The sequence below is a fragment of the Moschus berezovskii genome, chromosome 17, assembly GCF_049115385.1.
Source record: "Moschus berezovskii isolate FMDL1 chromosome 17, NW_MosBer_1.0, whole genome shotgun sequence".
Taxonomy (NCBI): domain Eukaryota; kingdom Metazoa; phylum Chordata; class Mammalia; order Artiodactyla; family Moschidae; genus Moschus; species Moschus berezovskii.
Genome location: NC_142476.1, coordinates 9,195,146 through 9,206,307, shown reverse-complemented (window position 1 = coordinate 9,206,307; position 11,162 = coordinate 9,195,146). Strand labels below are relative to the sequence as shown.

The following is an 11,162-nucleotide window of genomic DNA, read 5'->3' as shown; positions in this document are numbered from 1 at the left end:
AGCTTTAATCTTTCCGTGCTATCTCTTGAGGATGCCTGATTCTGTTGCAACTTAAGATTTCCTAAGAACAGAAAATCAGTATTATGTTGACTCTATGTTTTGTCAATGACTCAGGTCACTGTTCTTCTAGTTTCATTGATGGTGGCTTGGTCTACATCAGTGTATATCCTAAATCAGTCTGCTGCTGCTGCTGCTGCTGCTAAGTTGCTTCAGCAGTTTCCGACTCTGTGCGACCCCATAGGCGGCAACCCACCAGGCTCACCCGTCCCTGGGATTCTCCAGCCAAGAACAGTGGAGTGTGTTGCCATTTCCTTCTCCAATGCATGAAACTGAAAAGTGAAAGTGAAGTCACTCAATCGTGTCCAACTCTTAGGGACCCCATGAACTGCAGCCTACCAGGCTCCTCCATCCATGGGATTTTCCAGGCAAGAGTACTAAAGTGGGGTACCATTGCCTCCTCCTGTCAGTCTAGCCATGTTTTAACTGCTATGACACTTGCCTGGATCCATCCTCTTCATGGGATTTTCCTGTTTTCCACCTTTCAACTCTTCCCTTGCCCTTTGAAGACAAAAGGGCATCTCATCTCGCACTGTCATGAATTATGGCTTGTATTCCTTATCTTCACCTTAGACAAGATCTCTTCCTTCCTTTATTCCTCTGTGATTGTTAACAGTGTATTCGTTTACAAATTTATCAAAAAGAATTGAACCCCAATTTTGTATTGGAACTCTTAACTTCATCTATGTGTTTCTACCTCATAGTGTCTTTACATTCCTATTAGCAGATGCTGTGACTTCTTTAGCTTTGAGACTTACCCCTCCCCTCCCATTCCCACCAACCTTCAAACATCCAACACTGTCTCTGACTTCTATAAATCATTAAGTATCCATGTATATTTGTCATATATAAACAGGTGAAAGAATGTTGAGCTTCATCAAGGAAATAAGGCTAATGGGAAGCAGCAGAATGCAGAAATTTGTTTCAAAAATGGTACTACTTGCAAAGTATTCAAGTGTAACTTGATAGGTTAATGTTTTTTAAAAATCTGCAAGGAGCTGAATTCTGCCACAAACACATGTGCTTGGAAGAGGGCTTCAAGTTCCAAAGCATAATGGTGCTAGGCTGACACTTTGATTTTGGACTTAGGAAACACCAGAGAATCCAGCAATGGACTGTCTCAACTTCTGATCTGCACAGCCCTGAAACAGCACCTGGGAGTTTCTGTAAATCACCAAGTGTGTGGATAGTTGTTATTCAGCAATAAAAACTACTACACCACACACGTACAGAGGGGCAGTAAAAGAAGGGAAGGGAGGGCGGCGGCAGTGGCGGCGGCGGCGGCTAGTTTGCGGGTCGCGCTGGCGGCGGCGGCATGGGGCTGAGCCGAGTGCGGGCGGTCTTCTTCGACCTGGACAACACGCTCATCGACACGGCCGGCGCGAGTCGGAAGGGCATGTTGGAGGTAACGTCCCGGCTCCCGCTTCGCTCCGGCGGGCTCCGCGCGCTCGCCGCTCGCGTCCCTGGCGCTGCCCCGTAGGCCCCTCGCGCGTCGGGGCCCCTCACCCCGGAGGTGCCGTGCGCCGGCCGCCCCGCGCGGATGGCGCTGGCGGCGCGCGGGCTCCCGGAAGGGTGTCGCAGAGCTGCCACGAGGGCAGGGTTGCTGCGGCGCTGAGCGGCGGCGGCGCGCGGGGCGCCTGGCTTCCTGCCGGCTGGGCTTGGGGCGGCCGGGACGCGCGCGCACCCAGCTCTCCCGGCCCGGCCGCGCGAGTGTGGGCCCCCGGCGCGTTGTGCGCTGGACCTTGGCGCCTGAGCACTTCACTCAGGTATCCCCGCGGTGAGTGTGACCCTCAGCACGTTTACATTCACGAGCTCTTGCACAGACGCGGCACACTCCGCTTCCCGTACCTACTGATGCTGTTTCAGCCTTTTCCCGTCCCTTCCGAGACCCGAAGAAACCCTTGCTTGCGTTCTTCTGCATTCACCTTTAAGGGAAATTAACGAAGGATTACCATATCTGAAAAGCGCACTTTCGGAACCTGATCCTTCCAGTCCTTCGTGCCCCGCCCACTTCATGCTTTGGCGATAAAGCTCTTACAATCAAAATACCATTACAAAGAAGAGGCTGAAATCATCTGCAACAAAGTTCAAGTTAAACTCAGCAAGGAATGCTTTCATCCTTCTAATACGTGCATTACTGACCTCAGGACTTCACACTGGGAAGAAGCAATCCAGGAAACCAAAGGCGGTGCAGCCAATAGGAAATTAGCTGAAGAATGTTATTTCCTGTGGAAATCTACACGTTTACAGCACATGACGCTGGCCGAAGAGGTCAAAGCCATGCTCACTGAACTTCGAAAGGAGGTCCGCCATCTCTTACTGACAAATGGAGAACGACAGACCCAGAGGGAGAAGATTGAGGCTTGTGCCTGTCAGTCCTATTTTGATGCTATTGTTGTGGGTGGAGAGCAGAAGGAGGAGAAACCAGCCCCGTCCATATTTTATTACTCCTGTGACCTCCTCGGGGTACAGCCTGGGGACTGTGTGATGGTTGGTGACACGCTGGAAACCGATATACAAGGAGGCCTCAATGCAGGGCTGAAGGCGACAGTCTGGATAAATAAAAATGGGACGGTGCCCCTGATGTCATCCCCCACACCGCATTATACCGTCTCTTCTGTGCTAGAGCTACCTGCCCTCTTACACAGCATAGACTGCAAAGTCAGTGTGTCTGCTTAATGGACAGAGAACGGTATACTTACGAATTTCAGGGTCAGATTACAGGGTTCCAGCTAAGAAAAGATAAGGCATTCTCTATACTGTGACTCAGTTCTAAGGATAATTACAGTTGTCATGTAATGGCCAACCAACCATTGACTGGTATTTATATCTGAGAATCCAGAGTACATTAATACAAGATACTTTTAGTAGTGTCATCCAGGAAACTTTGAAGAAGTATATTTGTTAATCTGTGGCTTGAGATGTTTTTTAAAAAATTATTTTATTAATCTGTTAGCATCTTGGATCTCTGAAGATACTAAGGAGGATGATTTGTTCATAGATGCACAAATACAGATTTCATGTTTTGGTTTAAAAATAGATTTTTTTTTTTAAAAAAAATAGCTGTTCTGAAACATATATAATAGAGATTTATTAGAGCAGTTGGATCTGGTTGATATGAAGTAAGTACCAAGTCACATGCGAATCAAAGCATTTCATAGTGAAATTATTTTCATAGTTTTCTGTTTTAAAAACATGCACCATATATTTGCCTACTTTGAATGTATACTTCTCTTGTGAATCTAATTTTCTGCCCTACCTTTTTGTGGGGGGAGGGGATAGTTTTCCTATGTTGTGTGTGTGACCAATAAATTCTTCCAGTGAAAAAGCTGTTAAACTCAACATACAGCGCTCCTTTTCCGTTACATTTTCCCATCTTTCAGAGTGAGTGTATAGGTTCCTGTTAGTCTTTACCTCTTAGGGAAGTACTTGCACTGTCTTTTCCCAGGAATGCAGTGGGGTTAAGGGGCTGGTCAGTCTCGCTGTGCGGCAGTGCAGGCCACATGGCCCCCAGGCTGTTCTCCTGTGAACACGTCGGAGGGGGTCACCTTGGTTTGTCCTAATCATGCTGTGCCTCATCTATTGTCTCCTGACAGGGTAGTTTCACCATATGATGAAAACACAGAAGATTAGATTGTAGTCTTAACCATTTCCAGGGTGCCATTTTGATACTTGACTGATTCTTTTTGGTGTTATCATCTGCCTTAAATCTCCTGTTTTTCAAATTTTGGAAACTGTCATTGTCTCACAAATTTCTATATCCATTTTAGGGTTTGCTTTGAGCTTACTGGTTAAAAGTTCAAAGTGAGGCATCCTGCAAAGTCATGATTTCACCAGCCGTACCTGGAATAAAAAGGTTAATTAAGGAAGAAAAAAAAAAAAGAAGGGAAGGGAGACGAAGACAGAGTGAAGGAAAAAGAGAAGGAGGGAAAAGGAGAAAGAGATTTGAAAAGCAAGAAGGTACTACACTTCCTCCTGCTTCTACTCAAGACGACTCTCCCTCAGAGTGAGCGTGTGGTAGAAGACACAACTACATTTCCTTCCAGTGTCCTAGTTTGTCCACATCTTTCACAGAATGAGCTTCACCAATTACTGAGACTGATCTTTTCTTTCAGAAAAGCCATTTTCTATTAAATATAGTCAAAACTCAAGCCAATAGCCTCATCTCATGTTCAAACAAAGACATATTTATCTGTTTCAATATTAGAGGAAAATAGGACTGAGCTGGGTTGATTAAGAAAGACATATGATTAATGTGAGGCAGGAGTATAAACATGTATTCAGTTTAGGTGATTTAATAAACTCTCAAGATAATCTTACTTCAACATATTCAGTGCTTTAAAAAATGAACACATATCTATGTCTTGAGTGAGATTAACTTCACTACAGTCCCAGGTCTTATTAATGTTATGAATTCAATAGAGAAAGGAGGTTCTAGTTAATTAAAATGATTTAATTTTACAGGATTTATGAAGTAGGAAAAATATGTTGTCATTTTTTGTGTGTGCAGAAACACTCATAAACTAAGCTTCTTTGGGACTTTCCTGGTTAAGACTTGATGCTTCCAGTGAAGGGTGTATGGGTTCCATCCCTGGTCTGGGGACCAAGATCGCATATGCCACATGACAAAAAGAAGAAAGAAAGAAAGAAATAGCATTGTGATTTAAGCTAGTTTAAAAAGAGATAACTGGAGAAGGGAATGGCAAACCACTCCAGTGTTCTTGCCTAGAAAAATCCCATGAACAGGGGAGCCTGGCAGGCTATAGTCCATGGGGTCATAAAGGGTCGGACAAGACTTAGCAACTAAACCACCATCACCAGAAGAGATAAATAAAAACTGGCAACAAATTGATAAAATAATCCATAAGTACTGGCTAGACTCTTTGGAAAAGACTCTGATGCTGGGAGGGATTGGGGGCAGGAGGAGAAGGGGACGACAGAGAATGAGATGGCTGGATGGCATCACCAACTCGATGGACATGACTTTGAGTGAACTCCGGGAGTTGGTGATGGACAGGGAGGCCTGGCGTGCTGTGATTCATGGGGTCGCAAAGAGTCGGACACGACTGAGCGACTGAACTGAACTGAACTGATGCATGCAACAATTCTATCTACAAATGACTTATATTGTAAACATTGGAATTGGAAGAATGAATTTTGCATTATAGACAGAAGGAAGACCAAGAGAAATTGCTGAATCCTTTTATACTCTTACCTGGCTGTAATACCAGGAGCAGACAATTTATGCAAAACAATAATTCTGTAAATAAAATAAGCTTCTGGAAAGGAATTCATTTGCAGACTAATATATTAGTCTGTCTATTCAGAATGTCGTTTATAACTTGGTTTACTTTTACTTATCGATCACATAAAATGTGCCAAAATTTTCTTTTTTTCTAGGTTGCTCCCTCTTGGTTAGGTTCTGTTTTGTGTTTCTATGTAACATATGAACTTGCATGTCTTAAAACTCTTTACAATGTATTGAAATTGCTTATTTTCTTGACTCACTCACCAAGCTAAAAGTTTCTTGAAAAAAGGCAGTCTGGCTTTGTTCATTACTGAATGTTTGATACAAATATACACAATACTTGCTGAACAAGTATTATGTTTAAAAATTTTATATTCTAAAATAAAATGTACCATGACTTATTTTTAATTTTAATTGGATTTGTTAATTCAGATAGTTTTAGTTCTATTCAGGTGGTAATGAAAAGATTGTTACATTAGTTCTGCATTCATGGTGTCCACATTCTAGTGCCATGAAGCTACAAAGCAAACTTAGAGTCCAATTATAATAAATAGATCAATCCAGGTGACTTGAAACACTCACTCCAATATTTACACTTCAAATTGTTTCATGTGATTCATTAATTATATTATACAGTAACCGAGTAATTGGGGGATTCCCTGGTGGCTCAGTGATAAAGAATCTGCCTGCCAATGCAGGAATTGCAAGAGACAGAAACGGTTTCAATCCTTGGTTTGGGAAGACCCCTTGGAGAAGAAAATGACCATCCACTCCAGTATTCTTGCCTGAGAAATCCCATGGACAGAGGAGCCTGGCAGGCTACAGTCAATGGGGTTGCAAAGAATCCCCCCCACCCCACAAAACAGCAACTGAGCATAAACTGGTAAATGATTTCAAATCCCTGAGATAAGAAGCATGATAAAAAATTCAGAAATAGATCGAATAAAATGAAGGGTACTGTGGCAAAATGATGTGCTTCTTTGACTTATAAGCCAGTTAATCTTGAATGAAAATTTGGGTAATATTTCATCGGGTTTGTCAGCCCATTTTACAAATACAAAGAGTTCACTTAGAAGACTTTTGTTGATTCCTGCTGAATTTAAAACTTCAATTAAATGACTAGCATTCCACTTGCCATGAGACCTAGCTTAACTTCTCCAATTTTTCTTCATAATTCACATCTCTGAGAGCAGGAACATACTGGTTGGAATAATTTTGTTTCCCAGTAGGAGCAATTATACATTTTCTCATGAGATTGATACTGCATGCAAGTCTATTTGTGAGCAGCAACCTGTGCCTTGTAATTCCTTTAATATCAGTTATATTCAGCTGGAAAAGGAACCAACTCTCTCCTGGCTTCTGTATATTCGTTGAGGGTTAGAAAGTAAAGAAGCTTTTTATTTTACCCTCTGTACTTGCAAGTTTGTCAGCTATAACACTTGCTTCTTTTTTGCGGCATTTTTTGTCGCTAACCTATTATTCACCAGGAATACATTTTTTGCATTTATCATGTTTACCCAAAAGTTTCCCATTGCATTACTTTGTAATGTAAGTTCATTTGAATCCCTTTTAAATAGCCTAGATTTGGAACCACAAGTTAAAACTTCTTAAGTTAAAAAGTTGCCAAGAGGCTATATTTCAGAAACATTTTGTTTACTATGCATGTCAGAAAATTACATATTATTGATATACTCCATATATCTCAGCATCTGTTATACAATTTCTCAACTATAAATGAATACATTTTACCTTTCCTGATTATTCTCCCCAGCAAACAGAAAGATAGCTGAACTTGTGATCTTGATTTTATAGATTGACATGTGATTTCCATTTTTAATTTGGATATGACAGGGCTACAATTAGTAAATGTATAATTTCAACACTTGTATCTCTTAAAATAGAGTGATACGTTTGAGATGCATCCTTATTCTCAAAAATTTAAGAGAAAGCAAGATGAAAAAGAGGGGGTTACCAAACTCTGTGTATTTCAAAAATCAAATTTACTATTTTGTAAAAACTGTATGCTCCTGGTGTTGCAGCTAGGTAACAGTATAGAATATAAAGTAATTAATCCAACAACATATTAAAAAGATCATATATCATGACCAAGTGGACTTTATCCCACGGATGTGAAGATTCTTCAATATCTGCAAATCAAGCAACACAACACATTAACAAATTGAAAGATAAAAATCATATGATTATCTCAATAGATGCAGAGAAAGCCTTTCACAAAATTCAGCATCCATTTATGATAAAAAAAAAAACCCTCCAAAAAGCAGGAATAGAAGGAACATACCTCAACATAGTAAAGGCTATATATGAAAAACTCACAGCAAACATTATCCTCAATGGTGAAAAATTGAAATCATTTACCCTAAAGTCAGGAATAAGACAAATGTGCCCACTCTCACCACTACTATTCAACATAGTTTTGGAAGTTTGGGCCACAGCAATCAGAGCATAAAAAGAAATAGAAGGAATCCATATTGGAAAAGAAGAAGTAAAACTCTCACTGTTTGCAGATGACATGATCCTCTACATAGAAAACCCTAAAGACTCCACCAGAAAATTACTAGAGCTAATTAATGAATATAGTAAATTTGCAGGATATAAAATTAACACACATAAATCCCTTGCATTCCTATACACTAACAATGAGAAAACAGAAAGAGAAATTAAGGAAACAATTCCATTCACCATTGCAACAAAAAGAATAAAATACTTAGGAATATATCTACCTAACAAAACAAAAGATCTATATATAAAAAAATATAAAACACTGGTGAAAGAAATCAAAGAGGACACAAATAGATGGAGAAATATACCATATTCATGGATTGGAAGAATCAATATAGTGAAAATCAGGATACCACCCAAAGCAATCTATAGATTAAATGCAATCCTTATCAAGCTGCTGCTGCTGCTGCTAAGTCGCTTCAGTCGTGTCCGACTCTGTGCGACCCCATAGACGGCAGCCCACCAGGCTCCCCCATCCCTGGGATTCTTCAGGCAAGAGTACTGGAGTGGGTTGCCATTGCCTTCTCCAATCCTTATCAAGCTACCAACGGTATTTTCCAGAGAACTAGAACAAATAATTTCACAATTTGTATGGAAATGCAAAAAGCCTCAAATAACCAAAGTAATCTTGAGAAGAAAAAAAAATGGAACTGGAGGAATCAACCTGCCTGACAAAGTTACAGTCATTAAGACAGTATGGTACTGGCACAAAGACAGAAATATAAACAGAAACAAAATAGAAAGGAGCAAAATAAATAGGAACAAAATAGAAAGCCTGGAGATAAATTCACGCACTTATGGACACCTTGTCTTCGACAAAGGAGGCAAGAATATACAATGGAAAAAAGACAATCTCTTTAAGAAGTGGTGCTGGGAAAACTGGTCAACCACTTGTAAAAGAATGAAACGAAGACTTTCTAACACCATACACAAATATGTACTAACAATGGATTAAAGATCTAAACATAAAACCAGAAACTATAAAACTCCTAGAGGAAAACGTAGGCAAAACACTCTCCAACATAAATCACAGCAGGATCCTCTATGACCCACCTCTCAGAGTATTGGAAATAAAAGCAAAAATAAACAAATGGGACGTAACTAAACTAAAAGATTTTGCACAACAAAGGAAACTATAAGCAAAATGAAAAGACAGGCTTCAGAATGGGAGAAAATAATAGCAAACAATGCAACTGACAAGGAATTAATCTCAAAAATATACAAGCAACTCCTGCAGCTCAATTCCAGAAAAATAAATGACCCAATCAAAAAATGGGTCAAAGAACTAAACAGACATTTCTCCAAAGAAGACATACAGATGGCTAACAAACACATGGAAAGATGCTCAACATCACTCATAATCAGAGAAATGCAAATCAAAACCACAGTGAGGTACCATTTCACGCCAGTCAGAATGGCTGCTATCCAAGTGGTAAGCATAGCTGCCATCCAAACGTCTACAAGCAATAAATGCTGGTGGAGAAAAGGGAACCCCTCTTACACTGTTGGTGGGAATGCAAACTACTACAGCCACTATGGAGAACAGTGTGGAGAATCCTTAAAAAACTGGAAATAGAACTACTGTATGACCTGGCAATCACACTCCTGGGCATACACACCGAGGAAACTAGAATTGAAAGAGGCACGTGTACCCCACTGTTCATCACAGCACTGTTTATAATAGCCAGGACATGGAAGCAACCTAGATGTCCATCAGCAGACGAATGGATAGGAAAGCTGTGGTGCATATACACAATGGAATATTACTGAGTCATTAAAAAGAATACATTTGAATCAGTTCTAATGAGGTGGATGAAACTGAAGCCTATTATACAGAGTGAAGTAAGCCAGAAAGAAAAACACCAATACAGTATATTAATGCACATATATGGAATCTAGAAAGATGGTAATGATAACCCTATATGTGAGACAGCAAAAGAGACACAGATGTACAGAACAGTCTTTTGGACTTTGTGGGAGAGGGCGAGGGTGGGATGAGTTGAGAGAATGGCATTACCTACTTTCTTGAATATTTTACTTGTCATTCAAAGTCTCTCCGCATTTTTACCACGCGGGTATGTTTACCAAAGGCTTCCCAGATGACTCAATGGTAAAGAATCCAAGTGTCAATGCAGGAGACACAAGAGATGTGGGTTCGATCCCTGGGTTGGGAAGATCCCCTGGAGGAGGAAATGGCAACCCACTTCAGTTTTCTTGCCTGGAGAATCCCATGGACAGAGGAGCCTGGTAGGCTACAGTCCGTGGGTAGAAAAGAGTCAGATCTGACTGGGCAACTATGCACGCACCCATGGTTATCTAAGTAATATATTGAAAATATAGTTTGTGGATTCATTTGTGACTATTATTTCTCAATGTATTATCTTTGAGAGGCAATCATGCTATTTTTTGTTGTTTTGTTTTTATATTATATTGGAGTATAATTGATTTACAATGCTGCATTAGTTTGTGCTGTACAAAGAAGTGAACAAGATATATTTATACATACATCCCCTCCATGTCAGACCTCCCTCCCACCCCTACCGTCCTACTTGTTTAGGTCATTACAGAGTACCGAACTGAGTTCCCTGTGCTTTATAGCATGTTGCCATGAGCTGTCTGATTTACACGTGGTTTTATATATATATATATGCTGTTGCGGCTAAGTTGCATCAGTCATGTCCGACCTTGTGCGACCCCACAGACGGCAGCCCACCAGGCTCCTCTGTCCCTGGGATTCTCCAGGCAAGAATACTGGAGTGGGTTGCCATTTCCTTCTGCAATATATATAATATACATATACATATGTGTGTCTATCCTAATCTCTCAATTCCTTCCATTCTCTTTTACCCCCACCACTGTGTCCACATGTCCATTTTTATGTCTGTGTTTCTATTGCTGCCTTGTAAATAGGATCATCTGTACCATATTTTTAGATTCCACATATGTTCATTAATATGCAATATTTGTTTTTCTCTTTCTGACTTACTTCACTCTATGACAGACGCTAGGTACCTCCATAGATATTTCACTTATTTTTGTGGCTGCATATTACAATATTCCATTGCATATATGAACCACTCTTCTTTATCCATTCAGCTGTCAATGGACATTTAGATTGCTTCTGTGTTTTGGCAATTTCAAATAGCATTACTACAAACATTGGGTTACATATATCTTTTCAAATTGGTGTCTTTTCCAGATACATGGGCAGGAGTAGAACTGCTGAATCATATGATAGTTCTCTTGGGGCTCCCTAGTAGCTCATATAGTAAAGAATTTGCCTGCAATGTTGGAGAAACCTGGGTTCAACCCCTTAGTTAGGAAGATCCCCTGGAGA

General features: G+C 40.5%; 1 protein-coding gene across 1 annotated transcript; it reads left to right on the top strand.

Annotated features, from left to right (window-relative positions):
• Window positions 1–1,341: 1,341 nt before the first annotated feature.
• Window positions 1,342–3,359, top strand: LOC129556330 (N-acylneuraminate-9-phosphatase-like). The gene is made up of 2 exons (XM_088845015.1): window positions 1,342–1,464; window positions 2,082–3,359. Exons 1-2 carry the CDS (start codon window positions 1,373–1,375, stop codon window positions 2,734–2,736), a joined length of 747 nt encoding a protein of 248 aa, XP_088701141.1. The 5' UTR covers window positions 1,342–1,372; the 3' UTR covers window positions 2,737–3,359.
• The last annotated feature ends 7,803 nt before the right edge of the window (window positions 3,360–11,162 follow it).

Excerpts from the sequence above, each read along its gene's own strand:
- LOC129556330 (XM_088845015.1), top strand. The coding sequence starts at position 1,373 with ATGGGGCTGAGCCGAGTGCGGGCGGTCTTCTTCGACCTGGACAACACG. Across the intron at positions 1,465-2,081 it reads CGGAAGGGCATGTTGGAGGT|GATAAAGCTCTTACAATCAA; the intron begins AACGTCCCGGCT and ends TCATGCTTTGGC.